Source organism: Myxocyprinus asiaticus, chromosome 40 (genome assembly GCF_019703515.2).
Source record: "Myxocyprinus asiaticus isolate MX2 ecotype Aquarium Trade chromosome 40, UBuf_Myxa_2, whole genome shotgun sequence".
Taxonomy (NCBI): domain Eukaryota; kingdom Metazoa; phylum Chordata; class Actinopteri; order Cypriniformes; family Catostomidae; genus Myxocyprinus; species Myxocyprinus asiaticus.
This window is the reverse complement of record NC_059383.1, coordinates 19,386,688-19,411,055: the sequence shown is the minus strand read 5'-3', so window position 1 is coordinate 19,411,055 and position 24,368 is coordinate 19,386,688. Positions and strand designations below refer to the sequence as shown.

At 38.2% G+C, this 24,368-nt stretch overlaps 1 protein-coding gene and 1 long non-coding RNA gene across 10 annotated transcripts; one reads left to right on the top strand and one right to left on the bottom strand.

Moving 5' to 3' along the window:
* Positions 1 to 9,842: 9,842 nt before the first annotated feature.
* LOC127430750 (uncharacterized) lies at positions 9,843 to 13,205 on the bottom strand. Of its 6 annotated transcripts, XR_007895488.1 has the most exons (7): positions 13,100 to 13,205; positions 12,528 to 12,721; positions 12,311 to 12,424; positions 12,171 to 12,203; positions 11,662 to 11,823; positions 11,083 to 11,432; positions 9,843 to 10,146 (listed from the first exon to the last, which is right to left on the bottom strand). It is a non-coding gene; the product is annotated as an uncharacterized LOC127430750 (long non-coding RNA). The 6 variants fall into 6 exon arrangements; XR_007895485.1 differs by having other exon boundaries at positions 11,083 to 11,183; positions 11,327 to 11,432; positions 11,662 to 12,424; XR_007895486.1 differs by having other exon boundaries at positions 12,171 to 12,424.
* Positions 13,206 to 14,897: 1,692 nt separating this feature from the next.
* On the top strand, positions 14,898 to 24,331 carry slc29a2 (solute carrier family 29 member 2). 4 transcript variants are annotated; one of them, XM_051681445.1, is made up of 13 exons: positions 14,898 to 15,007; positions 17,694 to 17,736; positions 17,876 to 17,954; positions 18,324 to 18,481; positions 18,569 to 18,708; positions 18,928 to 19,062; positions 19,171 to 19,268; positions 19,461 to 19,539; positions 19,654 to 19,823; positions 21,288 to 21,393; positions 21,496 to 21,581; positions 21,683 to 21,882; positions 22,148 to 24,331. In XM_051681445.1, the coding sequence occupies exons 2-13, from the start codon at positions 17,705 to 17,707 to the stop codon at positions 22,188 to 22,190; spliced, it is 1,326 nt and encodes a 441-aa protein (XP_051537405.1). In that variant the 5' UTR covers positions 14,898 to 15,007; positions 17,694 to 17,704; the 3' UTR covers positions 22,191 to 24,331. The 4 variants fall into 4 exon arrangements, with proteins under 4 accessions (XP_051537405.1, XP_051537401.1, XP_051537404.1 ...); XM_051681441.1 differs by having other exon boundaries at positions 14,899 to 15,007; positions 22,183 to 24,329; XM_051681444.1 differs by having other exon boundaries at positions 14,964 to 15,007; positions 17,698 to 17,736; positions 22,183 to 24,330.
* Positions 24,332 to 24,368: the final 37 nt, after the last annotated feature.

Below are 24,368 nucleotides of genomic sequence, written 5' to 3'. Positions count from 1 at the left end.
GGTCTGCCCAGTACTCCCCCCCTCCCGTTTCTGGAGAGGAAGTCTGCAACAGCCAACAGTGCCCCAGGCCTGTGGACCACTTTGAACTTAAACGGCTGAAGAGCCAAGTACCAACAGGTGATCCGCGCATTGGTATCCTTCATGCGATGGAGCCACTGGAGCAGGGCGTGATCCAAACAGAAGGTGTAAGCCCATCCCAGGAGGTAGTGTCAAAGGGTGAGGACCACCCACTTGATGGCCAGACACTATTTCTCAATGGTGCCTCTCTCGTCAAAAGCTTCTGGCTGATGTACAGCACCGGGCGCTCCTCCCCCTCAACCACCTGGGTCAACACAGCTCCCAACTCCCTGTCCAATGTATCGGTCTGTAAAACAAAAGGGAGAGCAAAATCAGGAGAATGTAACAACGGCCTGCCACAACAAAAAAAGCCTGTTGGCACGGCTCCGCCCACTGGACCGGGTCTGGGCTTCCTTTCTAGTGAGATCAGTCAGTGGGCTGGTGACATCCAAATAATTTGGCAGCACAAACCTTCTATAGTAGCCAGCCCCAGGAAATGTCTCACCTCATTTTTGGCTTTGGGACTCTGGCAGGCCGCAATCGCTGTGGTCTTAACCATTTGGGGACAAACCTGCCCGTGACCCAAGAGGAACCCCAGATACCGTAACTCCACCCATCCAATTGCGCACTTCTTGGGGTTTGCCGTGAGTCCCGTCCATCGCAGCGACCTCAGAACAGCCCTCAGATGCTGCATGTGCCGCTGTCAATCATTACTGTATATAATGATGTCATCCAGATAGGCAGCGGCATAAGCAGAGTGTCTTCCTCCATGATCGGAAGACTCTATCCATAAAGCACTGGAATGTAGCTGGGGCCCTGAACAAACCAAACGGAAGTGTCACGAATTGGTGTAAGCCAAACGGTGTGAAGAAAGCAGTTTTTCGCGGGTCATTGGCATTAAGGGGTCTGCCAATATCCCTTTGTCAAATCCAGTGTCGAGTAAAAGCGAGCCGAGCCCAACCGATCGAGCAGTTCATCAATATGAGGCATTGGATATGTGTCAAATTTAGACACCACGCTGACTTTTCAATAATCCACACAGAACCGGACCGAGCCATCGCTCTTCGGAACCAGCATCACCGGGCTGGCCCAGTCACTGTGGGATTCTTCTATTACCCCCATATCGAACATGGCCTTTAATTCTTCCCGAACCACTTTTTTTTTGTGCTTGGGTTATCGGTATGGACGACTACGTACCACTACCCCTGGGTTTGTTTCAATATGGTGTTTATATGAGGTTCATAAGACAGGGAACATGTCCGAGAATTCTTTTTGCAACCAGGCCACGTCCGTGACTTGCGACTGTGACAGGTGGTCTCCACAAGTGTCTGGGGTGCCTCGAATGGCTTTTAAGTTCACCTCCGGTCTGAGATCCTCCCTCTCCGGAACCACCAGTTTTTGGTGTTGCCAAAACCATGGGGACCACCTTCCTCCATGATTTTAAGAGGTTGAGGTGGTATATTTGCCACACCCCACCCCTATCAGTTTGTCTAACCTCATAATCGAGTTCCCCGACTCGTCGTGTGACTTCAAAGGGCCCTTGCCACTTTGAGAGTAATTTAGAGCTTGATGTGGGTAGCAATACAAGAACTTTATTGCCCTATGTAAATTCCCATAGAACTCCCTTAACTGATGACTGAGCAAAAAAATTCTCTTGATTCTGGGATAACCTTTGGGGGAGCTTGGTGAGGTAATTAAAGCCTTGCTACAGGCAAGTCTCAGGGGCCAGACGGCTTTGCTGCTGAATTTTTTAGATATTATGCTACAGAACTGGCTCTACTTTTGTTAGAAGTTTATACGGAATCATTAAAGAATGGAAACTTCCGCAAACCATGACACAAGCCCGGATCAGTCTGATTCTTAAAAAGAACAAAGATCCAAGCGAGTGCAAGAGTTACTGTCCAATTTCCCTGATCCAGCTAGACATAAAAATATTGGCAAAAACCCTGGCTAACCAATTAAGTAAAGTTATGACATCTCTTATACATATAGATCAGGTGGGGTTTGTTTGGGGCCGCAGCTCTTCTGATAACATTAGGCGTTTCATCAATATCATGTGGTCAATGGCAAATGATCAGACTCTGGTCGCTGCCATCTCACTTGACACTGAAAAGGCACTTGATATAGTAGAATAGAATTATCTTTTTAAGATTTTGGAAATATACAGTTTCGGGAACACTTTTATTGTATGCATTAAGTTACTTTTTTATCTGGTAGCGGCGGTACAAACAAATTGATTAATTTCAGATTATTTTACTCTGGATAGAGGCACCCGGCAGGGTCGCCCTCTTTCCCCATTATTGTTCTGTCTTGCCCTGGAGCCATAAGCAGCTACGATAAGAAAGGAGGATGATTTTCCAGGAGTGGTGGCGGGAGGTGTGGCGCATAAGCTTTTGCTTTACGCAGATGATATTTTATTATTTGTCTCCAACCCCATTAGATCTATGCCTTGCCTTCACAGAATTATTAATACCTTCTCTAAGTTCTCAGGATACAGAGTCAACTGGTCTAAATCCGAAGCTTTGGCTCTGACAGCGTACTGCCCAGTAACGGCCTTCCAGTCGGGCGCCTTCCAGTGGCCCAAACAAGGCATTAAGTATTTGGGCATTTTATTCCCAGCAAATTTGTGTGATTTAGTTAAGAGTTAATTTTGACCCCTTAATAAAAAGGTTTGAGCGATGTTGGTAGGTGGGCTTCACTACATTTGTCAATGGCTGGGAAGGTCAATGCTATAAAATTGAATTGTATCCCCAAATTAAATTATTTACTGCAGTATCTCCCTCTAGAAGTTCCTCTTTCTTATTTTAAACAATTTGATAGAATACCTAAGTTTTTTTATTTGGAATGGTAAACAACCTTGGTTACATTTCAGTAAGTTACATAGACCAATTGACAACGGAGGTTTAGGCCTTCCCAAAAAATTTATTACTATGCTTTTAATCTTAAACACTTGGCCCACTGGTCTCTTCCACCTGAGAGAGCCCCTGCCTAGTACAACATTGAACAAGTGGTCCTTGCCACAATCTCACCATTACGAAGTCTTTCTATTAAATTGCCTAGAGCAGTAAAAATGCATCGCATTATTTCACACTTACATTCAGTATGGACAAAGGTTTCTCGTCTGTTCAATTTTGATACTTACCTAAATGTTTCCTCAAGTATATGGTTGAACCCCAAATTATGTATTAACAAGTCCCCCTTTTGCTGGAAATAATGGATGCAGTGGGGTATTGCCACACTTGGTGATCTTTATGAAAACTGAGCTTTGAGTTCATTTGAAAATATAACACAGCAATTTGGGATTTCTAGGTCTCAATTTTTCAGGCATTTACAGTTGCGCCATTTACTCTCTACTATTTTTGGTGGTAGTACACAACCCTCTAAAGCTGCAAACACTCTTTGTTTGGTGCTCACAGCCTTTGGATAGTGGCATGAAGCGTCAGTGTTTTATTCCTTGTTGATTCAGAGTCTTGGTGATGGGGCCTTTACAGCTCTTAAGAGGTTATGGGAAAGAGATTGGAACTTGGTATGGGAGGATGGGGAGTGGGAAAGTATTTTTTTTTTTCATTAAAACTATGTCTAGGGATGCAAGGGAATGCCTTATTCAGTTTAAGATTCTGCATCGTTTCTATTGGACTCCCTCTAGATTGTTTAGACTTGGTTTAAAAGACACACCTACCTGCTGCCGATTTCAGTTGGAGGATGGAGACATAGCCCATGCTCTGTGGTTCTGCACTAAGATTCAAGAATTCTGGTTAAGAGTCCAGAATTTTATCTGTGAGGTTTTAGATAGTCTGGGGCAGAATGAAATTTGACTATGCGTATTAAGTGATGGGCGGTTATAAGTAGGTGACAAATACACAAAAAGTTGGGTCCAAATTAGTGTAATGATTGGCAGACAAATAATTCTTAGAGGACAGAAGTCAACTGGCACTCCCTCATTTCAAGAGTGGTTCACCGAATTGGGCAAGGTTGTATGAGGGTAATTTTGGAGCAAAACAACTGAACACCTGTGACAGTGGAATTTGTAGTTGTCGAAATTAGCCACACATGTGTATCAGTAAATTTGAAGTAGCAGAGGAAAATGTTTTAAGAGTTGCAAATTTACAGATTTTTTTTCCTCTCCCACAAACACAACACAACAGTTACACCTTCTCAAATTCTTCATTGCAGGTGCACAAATCCTGTTCTACGAATCACAAATTAAGAAACTCATACGCTCACATTTTTGCTACAGTTGCTGCAGTGAATATGGTGCAAAACACATTCACACACCCGCATCAAAAAAACTGAAGTCATGGACAAATTTAGCTCATCCGCAAATCAGTATGTGAATTCATCCAATTAGAGTTGCACACTTGTAGAATATTTTCTTACAAAAATAAATAAATAAATAAATAAATAAAAATTAAAAATTAAAAAAAAGAATCTTGGATATTTTTCTAGCACAAACACAAGTACATAACTACAACTGCTTGAATCTGCTGCTATGAGTCTCAAACACTGTTTTTCGCTTGCAAATGATAAGTTTCGCGCGCTCTCCCTTTTGCACAACATACACTATATTGCCAAAAGTATTCGCTCACCCATCCAAATAATTGAATTCAGGTGTTCCAATCCCTTCCATGGCCACAGGTGTATAAAATGAAGCACCTAGGCATGCAGACTGCTTCTAGAAACATTTGTGAAAGAATGGGCCGCTCTCAGGAGCTCAGTGAATTCCAGCGTGGTACTGTGATAGGATGCCACCTGTGCAACAAGTCCAGTCATGAAATTTCCTCGCTACTAAATATTCCACAGTCAACTGTCAGTGGTATTATAACAGTGGAAGCGATTGGGAATGACAGCAACTCAGCCACGAAGTGGTAGGCCACGTAAAATGACAGAGCGGGGTCAGCGGATGCTGAGGCGCATAGTGCACAGAGGTCGCCAACTTTCTGCAGAGTCAATCGCTACAGACCTCCAAAGTTCATGTGGCCTTCAGATTAGCTCAAGAACAGTGCGTAGAGAGCTTCATGGAATGGGTTTCCATGGCCGAGCAGCTGCATCCAAGCCATACATCACCAAGTGCAATGCAAAGAGTCGGATGCAGTGGTGTAAAGCACGCTGCCACTGGACTCTAGAGCAGTGGAGACGCGTTCTCTGGAGTGATGAATCACGCTTCTCCATCTGGCAATCTGATGGACGAGTCTGGGTTTGGCGGTTGCCAGGAGAACGGTACTTGTCTGACTGCATTGTGCCAACTGTGAAGTTTGGTGGAGGGGGATTGTGGTGTGGGGTTGTTTTTCAGGAGCTGGGCTTGGCCCCTTAGTTCCAGTGAAAGGAACTCTGAATGCTTCAGCATACCAAGAGATTTTGGACAATTCCATGCTCCCAACTTTGTGGGAACAGTTTGGGGATGGCCCCTTCCTGTTCCAACATGACTGCGCACCAGTGCACAAAGCAAGGTCCATAAAGACATGGATGAGTGAGTTTGGTGTGGAAGAACTTGACTGGCCTGCACAGAGTCCTGACCTCAACCCGATAGAGCACCTTTGGGATGAATTAGAGCGAAGACTGTGAGCCAGGCCTTCTCGTCCAACATCAGTGTCTGACCTCACAAATGTGCTTCTGGAAGAATGCTCTAAAATTTCCATAAACACACTCCTAAACCTTGTGGAAAGCCTTCCCAGAAGAGTTGAAGCTGTTATAGCTGCAAAGGGTGGGCCGACGTCATATTAAACCCTATGGATTAAGAATGGGATGTCACTTAAGTTCATATGCGTCTAAAGGCAGATGAGCAAATACTTTTGACAATATAGTGTATGTGTAAAATATGGAGCAAAAGTGATTTGTGCATCTGTAGAGGCAGCGGCGGGCACTGTTCAGAGATCAGAGAATTTTGGCCAATCAGAAGCGCTAGTTTGGGCGCTTATCCGTTGGCGGAGTTTGGCGACCGAAAAAAAAAAAATTACCATGTGCATCTTCCCGAGCTGGCAGTGGCAAATACCAATAAAGGTATGTTTTTAATTTCTTTTTCTGAAATCACTCACCGTTATGCATTTGTTTATAGTTTAAATATGCGCGCTGGTCAGTTGCAGTTGGTAATCAGTGTTTCTTAGTTAGATTAGCCTTCCTTGTTTCACGAAAGGTAAACTGACGCTAGACTACCTGCACTGTTAAGTTTGCTATTCAGTCGTCTAATATTAAATGATACCCTCATATTAAACGATTTATTCCTTATATTCTCTTCTGCTTTACCTTCTAGAAAAATGACAGAACAGGGTGGGTCTTCGCAGGTGAGTATCATATCATAAGTATGCACCTAATTTACTATCCACCAAAAAAAAAAAAACAACAAAAAAAAAAAACATGGTACCCATGGTTTTCTGACCATGGTAAATTCTCATAAGTGTAATCTTACATTAGTGCACTCTACATCTTACATCTCTCACAAAAATTAATTTTGACTTGTCCCTCCTTTTCCTTAAAAAAAAAAAAAAAAAAAAAAAAAAAGCACAAATCTGGGTTACAGTGAGGCACTTACAATGGAAGTGAATGGGGTCCAATTTTTTTGTCCCTCCAAAAATGGGCCACATTCACTTTCACTGTCCCCATTCACTTCCATTGTAAGTGAGAAGTTTGCATCCTTGGAAATTACTATCAGTCAGTATAACATTTTCATCTTAAATAGTGGGGAAATACCGCAGTTAAGCTACTTTCATCTTATATAGCACTGACAATCTTAACCTGAACTGCATGACCTTGCTGAATAACTCCTGCTTAGCTTCTATTAAATGTGAGTCCCATCTTCTTTGATTTGATTGGCCATCTCAAACAACACTGACGAGTTGTGTTAGACCACTGAGCACACTAAAACAGGGCCATGGCAAAGAATTCTGGGCCGACTGACCTGAAATTAATTTGAAAGGGGTCTGGGCCCCTTTCAAATTAAAAAATACTCAAATTTAACATTTGTTGTGGGCCTCCTTTGTCCTGTGGGCCCCTAGAATCATTACCACCTTTCACTCTATTAGCTATATGGCCCAGAACTCAAATCGATTTATTTTTTTTATTTTTTTTGCCATTATGTAAAAAATTTAAAGAAAGTATGCACTACTCACAACAATGTCTATTGTGATTACTGCCCTGAATATAACAAAATGAAAAACCATGCACTGTCTAGCCAACTTCAGTGACAGAAATTATTTTATTTATGAGCTCAATAATAGATCTGAAACAGAGAAGTTGCACTGATATTGTAGAAAAATATTTATTTTAATATTCATGTTTAGAGTGCTTTCAGGATGTAAGTAACTATATAATAATGACGCCATCTGTTGGAAGACAGTGTTTACTGTCCTTGATCACAAGAGATTCATTTTTGATAAATATATATATTGATATATATATATATATAATTATAATATTGGAAGAAAACACAACTAATATTATACATACATAATATTCGTTACAGAAGGAAACAATGTGTGGAAAGCATAGACTGTATAAATAAATATAAATATCAGATATTAAAGATCTAAATTAGAAAGAGAGCTTGAGTTTCATAAGAAAAGAGAGTTTCAAATCTGCATTACTTATAAGATTATATTGTTGTGAGCAACAAGAAATTTAGTTGTTTGACACACGTTGTTCAAGATTTGTTTTACTTACACGTTGTTCAGCAGACGGGTTTGCCTCATTTCCATTTATGTCAGATGAAATAATGTGAGTAATGTTCAAATAACATCAGGATTAGATGTTCTGCAAAATGCACATTATATACATATATTATTTAGCAGAGATGGGGCACTTCTATTAAAATGAAAAGAAGCTCTAGCGTCCAACAGTCAATGGATGTAGAAAAGAAGACCTTTCAGATATAGACATCTCCTGTAAAGATTGATGATCCATTGTCATCTCTACATCGCGCATGCGCATTAGCTATACAAGCCGGCAAAATAGCTATTTTTTTTTTTTTGCGTAATATGATGTAAAGAATCACAATTTATGATACAAGCATTGTCATATTGTATTGCTGATTTGAAATATGTTCTTTAATCGTAATCTTGACCAACCGTTTTTGAGATTTTGGTCTTTCTCCATTCAAGTAGATAGGAGCTGCACTGGCATGACTGGAAACAGCCTCTCGAGAGCGTTCCAAAGATGGCCGACAGTGGACTGACTTGCTAGAAAGACTTCGGTATATATCAGTCAAACACAATGCTAAATTATTCATTGTTCATGACGAGTTAACGAAAGTAACTGAAAATGTATTTAGTTTGTTTGTTTACTTTTCCCTTCCTCAGATATTATTGATAAATCTAAATGCCAGAAAATGCAGCACATCATTTCTGGATGTTAATAATGACTGAATCGTCTATCATTCTTAAACACGGTAGATGTGCTAAGCGCAGTTTTGTCACTGGATCTGTGAGCATTATCATAAATACTGTATTTATTTAGCAGAGAATAACTTCGATATTTAACCAGGGCCTCTGATGGTGACCTTTTCTGTTTTTATCCACACACATGTTCTGATGTTTACTTTCAAAGACTAGTTAAACTTCATACAAAGCTGGGAATCGATTCCGAGGCGTTGGGAATCGAGAATCGATTCGAAACGTTGGAATCGACTGCAAAGCTGGAGTCGATTCCTTCCGGGGAAACTGGTTGATATTTTCAGACTGTGTTTATTTCCTCGACCACTGAACTACTACACATTTTAGTAGCCTAACAGCACTAATACAATTTACAAAATGATTATAAAATGACTGGATCTTAACGATCATCAATCTGTATGAAGTAATCCCACAAGCCCTTTAACACATCTGCTTTGCAGACATGGGCTTCGTTTGCCAAAAACGATTGATCTTAGCCGTTAAGAGCGTTTTCAACAAACAATTTTCCGAAGGTTCGTTATTTATTTTTTTTTACGTGCGTTTCCCAAAACTGCACTTAACATGAATGTGAGAGGATGCGCTTTAAGTGCTACTTAAGAGAGACACTGTCCATAAACGTGAAGTGCTGAAATGTGACCGTATAGTGCTGCTCGTCATTGTAACATTATATTTGTGCGTAACTTTAAAAACGTTTGTAATTTACCTCGCTGGAAATATTTAAATATATTTCCTTAAATGTACAAATTAATTCACTGCATAATTGCATTTTGTTTCGCAATAGTTTTGTGCAGAACGATATATTTATTTTACACAATCACTACTTCGTTCATCAGATGTGCATTTTAATATTTCATTTTCAAAATTTGCTCTGTGGGTCGAGATTAAAGCTTCCAGGATCAGTGAAGAGAGCGGAGGCCCTGTGTATGGTCCTGCTAATGACAACAAGCATTAATTGAATATAACGAGGTTCACCATGTTATTGCAGAGCACAGAATAAGGAGACACGTGGAAGCTGCACTTTAGGGACATTCACCAATCAACGGGAGGTCTGCTCTTTACTTTCAAAAGTGATAACGGTAACAGCAATGCTACACAACATGTGCAGTACTGTACAACACGTGGTGCGGGTGAGAGCGCCCTTAGGTGTCAGAGAGGAAGACTGAGCAGTCTTTTGGACGTCTTTGCTGCACGTTAAAAAGACGTCCCCTGAGGAGCCAGAATGAAATTTATGACGTATTTTTATGACCTCCTCTGAACGTCCATTGTTGATGTCCACATGACCTCTTTACAAGGTTAAAAGTTCATGGTTCAAATGGGTTCAGCATCTTATAACGTCAACTGTAGACTCATTTTAGACGTAATTTATACTGCTTCTGGACCAAATGAACAGTCTTATGCTGCATTCAATTAAAACTCACTTTAATTCAAATTTTCATTTGTAGTTGCAAAGCAACTGTACAGACTCTTTCTGAAAATTAGGAAAACAAAAGTGAAACTGTAGTGGACAACAATTAAACCAATAACTTTAAACAAAAATAACAAATAACTCTTAAGACTGTCACAATTTTAAAGAAAAAAAAAAGTTCTCTAAAGTTCATTGAGTGTGTCCCCCCCCATCTCTTTCTCGCTGGTGCATGCTTAAGGTGCTCCGAAGCGTGTTGCTTGATCCTCTCTTCGGTTGCATCTTTGCCCCATACCACTACTGTAGCTGCAAGAGTGGAAAAAGACAAAAAATTATAAAAGTGCAGAGGCAACCTGTAGTCATACACCACGTCTACAGATTTGTATGAAAACATATCATGGTTCGAATCCCTTGTACATCCCATCTCCCCAGCTTTTGCTCTATCAGCTGTACTCTAACCTAACTGTGACATGCTGCTCAGACTTTATCCGTCTGAGCCACGTTTAAAAGTCGTGCCTACTTTAACCATCTCTGAGACCAAGACTACACAATTAAAACGTATGCAGTTTTGTCTGTTTTGTCAGTGTTGTCTAGCTTCTTGTATGTACCAAATGTGGCCTCTAGTTTGTAGGAAAAACAAGGAAACAACTTAGATTTAGAAATAATGAACATAAAAATGCTATCTGCCGTGCTGATCCTACATCAGCTGTTGCAAGCCACTTTGCAGATGGCAATCATTCTACTTCAGATTTAGCATTCTGTGGCATTGACATCATGATTCCTAATCATCGTGGTGGAAATGTGGATCCTTCACGGCCGGGGAAAGAAGGATGCATATCGAGGCTGCATTTGAAAGAGCCTTAGAAATGGGACAGCCATCGTCGCGCCGCTGTGATGCATTCGGTCTTGGAATGCAACCTTTGAAGGATGCAGCCCCTGAATTGAGACAGCTATAGGGTGACTCACCATGCATGCCTCATTTTGCACTGAGGAAAGTTTTCAGAGGAAAGACTGAAATGTTTGCATTTTTTGCACTTGCACATTTTATCACCGTCTGTACAGCCCTGCAATGTAACACATATTTAATATCCAGACTTCTAGTCTGAATTTCTTTTTTGTTCTCTGTGTGCGAGTCCTTTCTTGCTGCACTGAAACTGTTTAGTTTCATTATATCAATCTTTAACATAGAACCAACCATTTCCCTTCTACACTTTACAGTGTCAACATGAAATAGGGGCTTACCTTGTATTGCTCTGTAAAGGTTTGAGGTCTCCAGAGCCACTTTATCTTTTATCCCTTTTCCCTTCATGTTGAAACGGGCCATGAGAAAATTAGTGAAGAGTCTGAAGAGAAAGAAATGTCATTTATAAATTGACACCTGACATGTTTCTTTTTACAGGTATATTTCCACAGTACCCAGAAAACAGAAAATGTATTCATTGTATAATTTTTCTTTTATTAAACATTGAAAACGGGTCCCACAGACCCGAGCATGGATTAACCCTTGTGTGATATGTTGTAACATAACGGTCAAGGACTTTGTGGACACAGTCCTTTACATCCTTTCCTCCAACTTGAGCAAGATGCAGCACCTGTTGGAAAAAGTCCATGACAAAACATTTTTCACTGAAATAACCCAGAGGAATATTAAATGGTGGTCTTTGCTATACTAATCATAACACAGTATACAGTGCACTCGTTCCCCATGAGCGTACTGGAGCAACCAATGCATTTAACCATTAACCAAAATCATGGGGAACAAGTGCATTGTATACTGTGTAATACTATCATAATTTACAGACTCTCTCTTGTAAATCCTACCAGGGTATCAAAAGTTTGGCTATCGTTGAGGCGTTGCTCCTCTCTCTGGAAGTCTTCCATGGTCTCCAATCTCTTAATACGGGTGGCTGAAAGGGCAGGCTCACTTCTGCCAAGGTGTCTGACCTCCATGTGGATGTCAATTAATTTGGTCAAGACATTTTTCTGAAATAAAAAAAGAAACCTATTTACCTATTTCCACTCAGGTATTTAATAGCTAGGCTGGTTCACAATTGTTTTGATGTAATCAGATTTGGAGTGTTTTTATTAAAGGATAGTGGATAGTAGGGATGAACGTTTAATCAAAATAAAATCAAAATCGGTATATGGCTTCGTGCGATTATCAAATCGCAAAAGGCTGGGATTGAATTAAAGTCTGATGCGCTGCGTGTTTCGGAGTGTAAAAATAAGCATATCCATCTCCAATATAATGGACAACAAACTTATATTTATTTTAGCATTGTATTTTTATCAGAAATCTAGAATTTTATGTTATTATAGGGAACAGTTACCCATCATGCTTTCTTCCTCCAAGTCATCAGATTCTGTTAATAGTGCAAATAAAAAATTACTGGCCTAAAATTGAGGCCCAGTTTGTGTACAGTTAATACATTTTCATATTCGAGATTCCTCAACTCATTGATAAACATACCACCAACGTAATCGTCAAATGTCCTTTTAGTTATTTTCCTCTTCCCTCCAACCACTACCACCTCCTCCTCGGCTTGGCTGGTCAGGTTGTAGTTTTCATATTCACGAATATTAGCTAGAAGTCACATACAACTGAACTGTAATAAACATAATTTAATCAACAATATTTTGACTTTGATGTTGATGAGGAATGAAACCATTCATTAATCAAAATCTACCTGAAGTACTTTTTCTCTTGATTAATGGGAACATCAGCCAGTCATCCTGGGGGGTTCTTTTTCATCATGAAAGCTTCTTTTGGTTTAGTCTTTGGCCATCTAATGGTTTTCTTCTTTTCGTCTATCCAATTATCGGGAACTGTACCTTCCATCTCCCTTCAATTCTCCACCCACACAGCCTTGGCATACATGATCTGGAAAGGAAAGTATAAGCATGTTACATTAAGTTTTCACATTTTAATTTAGCATAAGCCTTAATCCAAACAACTAGTAGTGCAGGAGAAAGTATGTATGTGTGGTCCCTAGGACTCAAATCATGACTATTGGCATTGCTAGCATCTTGTTCTACCAGTTAAGGGGTGGTCACACTAGGCTTTTGCGTTCCATTGACTTCCATTCAAACGCTTGCGAATGCGAGAGACCGGAAACGCAAGCTCAGTCATATTAAATTTAACGGAAAAAAATCTAATCTCTGCAATACATGACTTCTTTGAAGCAAAACTCAAAGTAAATACAGTTTAACGTGTTATTACATGAAAAAGAGTGTATTTTAAAATGATGTACACACTTACCTGAATAATCACGGAGATTAACGGCTTTTCTCAGACGTGCCTCGGCGTCAGAGGGGAGGGCGCCACCTATACCCTGAGCAGCGCATGCGCAAGCGCAAGCGCGTCCGCCATAGACAGCTATAATACGGCAACACTGGACAAACACGCAACTGCCGTAAAAGTGTATCACATTGCTAATGATTATTTCGGACGGCGTTGTATAGTTGCCTGTTGTAGCATATCAAGAACAAATGACAAAGCATCAGATAATTCACAATAACAGAAATATGAATGTTATACTGTACTACACCGCAACCGACGTTGCAACTTCTGAATTGAATATATATGGCGATTTTCTGCAACTGTCCTGCACGTCCACAGACGTCCAAAAAAAAAAAATCCTAGCCAGACGTTCAAATGTTGAACATCATATCTACGTCCAAGAGGGGTCATAGTCAGACGTCCAGATACTGAACCTGATCTGCACATCGTGCAGACATACAGATATGGTTTTGGACCGATTGACTCAATATAGACATGATCTATACGTCTGGCTGACGTCACATATTTGCTGGGAGAGGAGAAGAGGATGAGGAGCCAATATACTGTACGGACGATTTTCATGCACAGCATCAAGTTTTTGACTTTTTTCCTTCTCTCTCTGATTGTGATTTTTACAGTTCACTGCAACAATCATCCCACCACTTTGTTGTTACCAACTAGTCCACAAATAACTTTATTTTTTTACTTATTAATTTATCTGTTCATCCAATATTGACTAATTATTATTTTTAATATTACTATCCTTGTCAGTTAAAATTAATAATAAAATAGAACGTATGTATACTGATATTAAATGGGCATAAAATGTAGCTATAGGTATTTAAATTGTATCAGGTGTTAATTCGCGAATGTCCTACAGGTGTCTGCATAAGTCTGTGTCCTTACGATGTTCTTAGCGCTGTATGATTACTCCAGAGCACTCTTTAATCTATGAGCATTTTCAAGTACTACTTAAATTACGATGCTTTTGGGAAACGAGGCCCAGGATAGTCTGCAGGTATTTTACTTTGGATTAAACAAATAATCAAGTAACATGCCAAATTTGTGACAGTAAATTGGCATACAATAATAACTTCCCCGATGTTACAACACAAGTCTGCAATAAGATGGCAGAGTTGAGTCAGCTTCCCAGTTCACATCAATAAATCTGTATGTTAAAGTTTAAATCATCATTGTGCTGCACTTATTAAAACTAGAATATAACGCTTCTCTACTCGTTCTCGACATTTTTACAGTTTTTAAAACCTTTTGCATATATTTTTTATTACCCTACATTTTACATAATTTACATAAAAATTATATTAAAAAATGAATTAACAAAAATATGTTATATATATATATATATATATATATATATATATATATATATATATATATATATATATATATATATATATATATATATATTCTTGGAAATACAGGCGCATCTACTCAAACTTCACTCAAATGTATCCCATGGGATTGAAGCATCGCGCTTTGGTATGCACATACAGGTCCTGATTTAATTTTAGAATGGACCTATTAATAGTAAATGTCATTCATGCTGTTATAAACATTGCAAAGAACGCTTTGCAGTGAGCTGTTTATTATGAGATTTAACTTTGCCTCCCGTTTTTTTCGGAATCGAAAAATAATCGATTAAATTGGTGTGGAATCGACTCTTGGAATCGATTCTAACGATTCCAAAACAGGAATCGGTATCTGAGTCGATTCCCAAATTTCTGGAATCGAACAGCCCTACTTCATACGTCAAGCAATGACGCAGTTGGCGGGAAGTTTTGAAATCCCCGCGCTGATGTTCTGCTCCTGTACACAGTTTGTTGTGAATGTGAGAGAAGAAGACGTGGGGTAACTAACTACGACTCTGTGAGTAAATAGTTTGATTCACTTTTTGTACTGTCCTTAAACGAACCAAAATATTTGCTCGAGTTCTAATGTAATAACAAAAAACATGGTTCGCCTAATATCTAATTTAATATAAGGTTTTTTTTTGCGTGTGTGTGTTTGTGTGTGTGATTTCCAGGTCTGGAAAATTCATGGAAATTAATAGTGTGATCAAAAGTTTTGTAGTGCATAAAGGCTGCATGTTTTATTTTAGTTAAGCTCAGCTCTAAAATATTTCTTAAGCATATTGCCAGTAAATGCTTTTGTGAGTGCAAAATATATATAATATTTTTTAACATCGACTGTGAAATTCATTAAAATATTTATTAATCAAAAAGTTTAGAAAAGAAACAAGAAGAGACATGGAAGGTATACTTGTTCATGTATCAATTTATAGATATTGAGTGATGGCTAAAAAAAAAAATCACACGATGAGCTTTACGAAAGTAGAAGCATCTTCATTAAAGTCTATATCGAAAATGATGGTCATTTTTGCTTAATCAGTTAAATTATACGATATAGTTAACCAATAATTTTTACATAGCTATTTGATTGTTTTTTAATATATAGTTTTTTGTATAAAATTATAAATAAATTTGTATAATTATACAATTTAAATCACATAATATAAAATATTAGCACATAATGTGGTCTTGTGAGTGTAACTTATTTATTTCGCGTTAACGCATATACGGAAATACTTCGTAATCCCGCGCGCGCGCTCAATGCCGAAAGAATGAACGTTCAAACGGCCACGTGTAGCGAGTAGGGTATCATCAAGTTCAGATAGGTAAGTTATTTTTGTGTAGATGTGAATACATGTCAATGTGTATAAATATTTGTTATTTGTAGGCCTATTTTGCATATATACAAGTAGATCTCATATTTACTTAAATTATAGTCGTTATTATATTACATATGTGTAATTACGTGTTATTATATTTATTAGTGTAGTATTGATATGTCTGAACGAACCACTCACGTTACATACTTTTCAGTATAATAAACTCCTGTTTATAAAATGTTTAACTTACTAAATGTATTTTAAGTTACTTCTAGAGTCTTGTAACACTTGTTATTATTTAGGATTTTATATTTAAACATTGATTGACACATATGTACTGATGTAGTTAATTCTTGAAGTATGAGGAAGCCGGTGGGAGGATCTACCGGGAAAGACGATTATCTCTTTTTAACGTCTCTCTCTTTGTAATAGCTTTTAAATGTGACAAACAGCTATCATATACATCTATTTTTAAGAGTGTGGTCATGGTCCTTGTACGAGAGGCAGAACTTTCTGCTTAGTTTATCGGATGATGTTGAGACTCAAAAAGTGACAAGAGCACATGGCCCAGAGCCCTTCTATCAAGGGAGCCTATAAGGTTAGCAAAAAAGCGGCGGTCCCATAGACATTCAATGGGCGATGCACTGGCGAGGATACCAGAGGCCTTTTTAATGGATGTCTATGGAAGAGATGCTTCAGTGTGCTGAAACTGCTTTTGTAAGGAAACAGCTAATCACTTAATGAACTCACCGCCTGTCTGCTAATCAACATGTTTACACTAAACGTGTGGAGTTTACTACGATAAAAAACACGGACAGTTTTGCGACAGGTATGTGTCAGTATACGGCTGTCCCGTATTCATTAGTATGGTATCCGCAAACGGTGACTTACCGTCGTAACACTCTAGTTGACCGGTACGCTCTGTCCTATGGTAAAAACGCTTTTAGCAGTATAAAACATCTATGCATGGCACACATGAACATCCTACGGTAACTCACAAGGGAAAAAATACAGCGCGATATCGCGCGTGTGCAAACAAAGTCACTAAATAATTATTATTATTTATTTATTTATTTTATTTATTTTTAAATTAAAATTGTTCATCAAATTGTTCTGTGTGTGACACTGCAGTATTATATCAGGAATGTATGATGCCAAAGGGCTGTGTTGCAGGTAGGGTTGCCACCTGTCTGGAATTTCGATTTGTCCAGTATTTCAGCTGGTCATATGGCGTCACGGTGAAATCGTTCCAGATCGCCAATTTAAAATTTTGATACAAGTTGGAAAATGTGCCTACAGTGGGTAAGGGACCGTCTGAAAAGTCCACGCATTGTGCTAAAACGTGCTAATTCTGTGGAGGGAGTGGTAAGGGACCGTCTGAAAAGTCCACAGATGGTGGTAAAACTGTGGAGTTTTTTCTATATAAATGTTCAATAAGATCAAACAATGTATGAATACAATCATAAAGACAAGTACAGGTGAAGGAAAAAATAAACAAATAAAATAAAAATTATAAAAAATAAAAAAAAATATGTATAAACCATCCAAAATGTATACATAAATAAGTTAAGAAGACAAATATATTTTAACATATAAATGATGTATGAAGTCATGGGTCAGGAAAGTTCTAATTTTGGCATATAAGAAAGGATATACAATTTTTATTAATAACACATATAAACTCAATGCATTTATTGCTAAAACCCCCCAATTAAGTGTCCCTTATTTAAAAAATTCAAAAGTGGCAACCCTAGTTGCAGGTTACACAGAAATGCCTAATGATTGCCATGTGACACATTATGACCTAATAGATCACTTTTTCTTAAGCTTTAAATGCTACTAATAATGCTACTGGTCTTCATTTACAATACTTACTCTTTTCAGAAAGTCTCAAGATGAGGATGTGTAAGGAAACATCAGATAACCGGTGAGTCAAGTAATTTCTAAAGGATAACATTAAATCATGATCATGTTATTAGTCAGATATGCATTTTATATATACATACATTTTCAATTTAGTGTCTTTTACGCTTAAGTAACTAAGTTAACCCATCTAATCCTGACAGTGGCCTTGTAGCTGCTATCTTTTTCTTGTTGGGCATGGGGACTCTGCTTCCATGGAACTTCTTCATAACTGCAATGAATGTATGACATTTACAGTTTATTTTGGAGAAACTACAGAAAATGAAAATTCTGTCATCATTTACTTGCCCTCATGTTGTTTCAAACCCGTATGGCTTTCTTTTTTCCCGTGCAACACAAAGGAAATGTTAGGGACTGACAGCCTCAGTCACTATTCACGTTCATTGTATGGAAACAATGATGCAATGAAAATGAATGGTGACTGAGACTAACATTCTGCCTTTGTGTTCCACAGAAGGACGGAAGTTGTATGAGTTTGAAACAACATTAGGGTGAGAAATTTGTGACAGAATTGTCAATATTGGGTGAACTATCCATTTAAGTTTATTATTATCTCTGTTGTGCTTATACACCATTCCCTTCTGTTTGCAGTATTTCACTGAGCGTTTGAAAACTGGGAATGAAGCAAATCCTGGGAATGGTTCAAATCCTGAGCAGGCAGATCCTTACATGTTCGGTAACCTGAGTGTGCTATTAGCCCAGCTTCCCTTGCTGCTCTTTACCCTTCTCAACTCTTTTCTATACCAGCAGTGAGTATGTGGTACCAGGAAACTAAAATAAATTATTAAATTAAATGATTTTCAAATTTGTGACTTTGTTATCTTATGTTTTTGTAGCATTGCAGAGAAGATTAGGATTGGTGGCAGCATGGTCTTCATATTACTCCTCTTCATTCTCACAGCCAGTTTAGTGAAGGTTGAGATGGACCGGGACCACTTCTTCTACATTACCATGGCAACAATCTGGTTTATTAACAGTATGTTTCTTAAAACATCTTAATATACACAAAAAGCCCTCCTATATCTATTGTATTTTTATATATTCATATTAGAATTGACACCCTCCATTTCTGCTTGAGCTTCCAATTATTTTAAGAGTCATTTTGGCAGAACAAGTCACTGCATTACATGTTTTTAGTCGCCATACTTCATAAGAGCCATCTTTTTCATTTACTTTTTTTTTTTTTTTTTTTCAGTGTTTGGGGCAGTGTTGCAAGGTAGTCTGTTTGGTCTGGTTGGTAAACTACCCCCGAGATACAGCTCCCTGTTTATGAGTGGTCAGGCTGTGGCGGGGATTTTCTCCGGTCTTGCCATGCTGTTATCGAACATCTGTAACTATCTGCATATTAAACATTACCACCCTCTTATATCAAACATAAAAAACACTTTTCAAGTGATACATTTATGCTGAAAGTTGTGTTTTTATGCTTTGTCTGCAGTTGAGACTGATTCAGAGAGCTCTGCTCTGGGATATTTCATAACCCCCTGTGCTGCCACTCTGCTTACTTTGTGCTGTTACCTCATACTGCCGAATCTGGTAGGTGCCATTGGACATGATTTCTGGTTACTTGTCATCTGACTGGCAACACTGATAATAGCACTTACCGCTCATGAAATTTTTTTTTTATAACATATTAGTAAAATAAAATAGTGTATTAACAATATGATATGCACAGTAATACTACTTTTGTTTATTTACCAAATGATGATATTGCTCGATACATTTCAGAAGTTTGCCCGGCTTCATTTGGAAAATGGATTCTCAGAAAGTGAAGAGACAAGGAAAGAGCCATTAACAAATATTTCTGGTAGGTGTCAGATTTGACGAGTGTTTGAACAAAATAACACTTAAAGTGCAGCAAAGCTGCTCACTGCTGGCTCTTCCACAGTATTTGATGTTTTGATGTTCTTTTTGTTTGTAGCTACAGAGAGTGTCACTTTGGTTAAAGTGAAGTTGAATGATGACAATGGGTTAGACATCAATGGCAAAATGATTTTAACTGCCTCTGATTCTGAAGCGTGCAAAAAGGTGGATGAGCTCAAACAAGAAGCCCCTGAAGAGAAGTCATCTGTACCTCAAGTCTTCAAAAAGGTACTGTATATTAAAAGCATTTCCTATTTACCAAGGACGGATTAACCACTGGGCCATTTGGGCAGTTGCCCAGAAGCCTCTAAACCCAAAGGACCCCGAGTTCTAAATAATTTATTTATTTATTTATTTTGAGAAATCTGTTATAAATCCATGTAAATGTCAGCCTTATGTGAAATACCATTTGTTTGGCCGAATGCGTGCTGGACTACAGCAGGGCGAGCACAGGCACTTGAGTGCGCGTTCAGGGAATCTGCGTCTCACAGGTGCAGCGAGTTTATTTGAAGGACTTCAGAGAACGGCATCTGATTTACAAAATGCTTCCAAACACAAAGATAAGGTGCAGTTTACCCTGGCTGTGTACAAAGCTGATGGTTTAAATTCATACAAGCGACAGAATTCGTGCAACAGTATGAATGACTTTAAAATGTTTAAGTCCTGCATGCATTTAATGTTTAATGATAAAGCGAAAGATGACTTAATACCATAAAGATGTGCACAGTAACCTTTCACAAACGGTTATTCTGTTATTTGTCGGGACTCAGGAATAAAAAACGTTTATTGCCATGAATGCATCAAACACAATTTCAGATTAGCAGGGAATAAAGTGCACTGTGAGCTATGAGCCTAAATAGCACAACACTTAGATCTTCAAATGATAAAATCACATTAAAGTCAAACAAAAATAATCTCTGCCACTGCCTGCAACATAGTAGGCCTATTCTTAATCAAAGGAAAATGCGTAATTCTGCCCAGGCATTTTCACTTTCCATGAGGCAGCGAATACTACGATTTATAGGACTTCTTCGGGATGCGTTGATTTTTAAATGATTCAGCATTTAACTTGTGTAATTATTGTATGCACACCAGAGCAAACGGGGGAAGAAACACTGGCTCACGGTTTATCAAGCACTGAAACTTTGCCAGGTAAAAAAAAAAACACTCTGGAATCCATCCAGTGCGTGTTTACATAGAAAAACAATTTAAAAACAACACAGACAGGTGTGAACAGCCCTTAATTCGCACTATAGCCTACTTGAAAAACTGACCCGAACCTGGCCCAAAACCAGAAGGTTTGTCAGGTAACGTCAGACTCAGATCGGATTGAAGACTTTACTCGTGCAGAATAATCGAACAGTGATTTTGGTATTTGAATACAGGTGCCGTGCACATCCCTATTAATAACGCTTGATTTTGGATCGGTTCATAATTAAAAAGTACATATAATTGGCCATGTGAGACATAGCTACAAACACTTTCTTCCATCTATTTGAAAAATCTGCCAAGCGTCCTATAGCGCCTAAAGGTGAACATAGTCACGTCACAGTGTGCCGACCCATGGGCTTCTCAGTTCTTAATCCATCCTTGCTATTTACATATAAAAGTATTTCCCTGATATCCTACCTCACATCAGGACAAATCAGTTAGTAACAAGTGCTTGGCTGAATTCTTTTTTTTCTTCTGTAGATTTGGGTGATGGCATTATGTGTGACATGCACGTTTGCCGTCACATTGTCTGTTTTTCCAGCAATTACTATCAATACACAACCCTCAGGCTTATTTGAAGGAAAAAGTGAGTCTCCATGGGTATCTCTCACAGATAAGACATTTTTATTGAAGTAAGCATGCACATTTTCAAAACACCTTTATTCACATCTCTTTTTTCATCATATAGAGAATATCTTCGTCCCCTTTTGTTCATTCATTGTCTTCAATGTAATGGACTGGATTGGTAGAAGTCTCACGTCTCGTCTTCAGTTGGTGAGTCTCATCAAAGCTTACATCAGATTAATACATAATGCCTTACCACTGATATTGTTCTTTGCCTAACCCCAAGCTTTGTTCTTTTTCCATATTCCCAGCCATCGATGAAGAGTTGTTTTTTCCCTATCTTTGTGGTATTACGAGTCATTTTCATTCCTGCCCTCATGCTCTGCAACGTTCATCCTCGCTCTGTTCTACCAGTCATTTTCAATCATGATGTGGCCTACATGGTCATCATGTCATTGTTTGCCATGACGAATGGATATTTTGCCTGCCTCTCCATGAGTTATGCTCCACAGTAAGTAAACTTAAAGTTATCACCAAAGGCCCTTAGATAGTTCAATAAAGGTTATTTACTGTTAGAATCAACTTTGATCTGTAAATAATCATTTTCTCCTGTGATGTCACCATTATTGCCAATCAAGTGCTCTGTTTCACAAACCAATGAGCTTCAGCTTACAATAAGAAATAATCACATTATTGTAGAGTACTCTGTTTTGGAAAAGAACCCTGGTCTTTTCATTGTTGCCATCTCATACATTTCCACACATCATATGTCTTAGAACACTCGCAAAGCCTTCTGGTCACTTTTTTCCAGGCTGGTGAAGCCTAAAGATGCAGAGACAGCAGGTGCTCTGATGACCTTCTTTCTGGCTGTCGGCCTCTCTCTGGGAGCTGCACTCTCCTTTGCCCTTAAACAAATAATTTAGGGCAAATCCCACCAGTTGACACTGCTGTTTTCTCATCACCACCCAACATAAACATGTTTGAAAGGCCTAAACATACTCTACGCATGTACACTACTGCAGATGCTTCAAGTTACACAAGATTGATTCTGTGCGTTGTTGCGTTACAGAATGTGTCAGACTTCAACTGATAACTCAACGCAAGTATGCATTGTATTCTTAATAGGGATGGCACCGATCCGATACCTGGATCGGTTCCGATACTGACGTTTATACCCAGATCGGGTATCGGTCCGACGAGCCCGATCCAAATCCAATACCGCATGTTGGTCATTGATGTTACTGTCAAGCTCAAAGAATTACATAAATAACCTTCAAATCACCATTAAAGTAGTCCATATAACTAGTGCATTTTATTCAGGCTCTTACAGTCATCCAAAAGCTTTGTGAATTGCAAAAGGCTCTGTTTAATAATAAATGTACAGTCAGCTAAGTAGTCTCTGGCACCACGCTTTACTGAATGATCACTGCTCTGCTGACACACACACATAAACGCGCAGAGGCTCGTGATGTGCTGCTCAGCGCAATATGTGGTTGCTCCACACAGACTCCATCTCAGATGTAGATGATCAATAGTTTGGTACGCATATAACATGCATTGAGAACGGCACCGGACAAGCATTTGACCAGATATTGAATGAGAAGCGTATTACACTACTGTGAATTAGCCTACAAACAAACACTCAAACACAGAATTTCTGGAGTGCTCAGCGATTGAGAAAATTAAGAAATTACAATTGAAATGTATTACCAATGTATAGTAAAATTATTATTATTATTATTATTCATAATAATAATAACAATACATTATTATTATTATTAGAAATTACAATAAAAAAAAAACAGTTAGTCCCAAAAATTACTGTGATTGAAAAGTGGATTGATAAACTAATAAAACTAAAAGAGGGAAAGATCTGAAAATATTTACAAATCCAGATAAAAGTTAAAATGTGTAAAGAGAACTGTCTTTTCTACTGAAGACTTATTTTTGCTGCTGCATCCTGCAGACTATTTAAAAATAAAGTTTTGCACAAGCTCTTATGTAGTTTTGTTTTCCTATTTTATAATGAAATACTCTATTGTTAGAGGTTTTTGTTTCTTTACACAAAGAGTACTCCCAATCAGTTCCATGCAGTGAATTATAGATGTTCTAAACTCATTAATAAAAAAACAAAACTGGTATCGGATTGGTATTGGCCAATACTGATAATTCAAGTATCGGATCGGAAGAGAAAAAAATGGTATCGTTCCATCCCTAATTCTTAATGTTTTCACAAGCATTCGGGCATTAGTGTGAACTGTCTGCTTCTATGGTGAGTTTCTCTTTCAAGTCAACTAATGTTATGGCAGAGCAGTAGTTTGTAGAGACAATTGCTGAGCAAGTAAGTTAAAGTCAATATATTTATAGCTACTTACTTGAATAATAACACATCCAGTTTAATGGCACAGACTTTTGAAGGCAGCTCTATCACTCCCTTGAATATTGAGGTTGGTTACCGGCACAAGAGCGCACATTAAGAGTGTTTAACCGGACCGTCCATTGGCAAAGCACTCATATCTGAGTATGCGTACTTGCGTAAAGTATGTTTCTGTCCTAAATCATTGCTGTATTAAAGCACCTTTTTAAGTGGTCTCATTTTGTGAAGGAATAAAAAGAAATGGCAGCATTATCTTGACTATTAGTTTTTATATATTGAAGATAATTTAACTGGTATTTATGGGTTTGCAATTCATACTCATGGGTTTTTTGTTTTTTTTTAAGGGAATTGGCTTTTGTTATCTTTTTTTTATACAAATGAAATTTGTTGTATTTATTTTTTTTATCATCTATTGTATTTTTGTATTTTGTTTCTTTTTAAAGATAAAGTCATTGTCTTAAATGACTTCATAACCATAAAATGGATATGAAGCATAGTGACTCTAAGAGACATTCTACATGCCTGTGATAAGTGTTTTGTTTGCTTTTTTTATATGTTTGTTATATGTTTCTCTTAAATTTTTTAATAAAAGATTACAATACAACAAAGTGTTTCTTTCA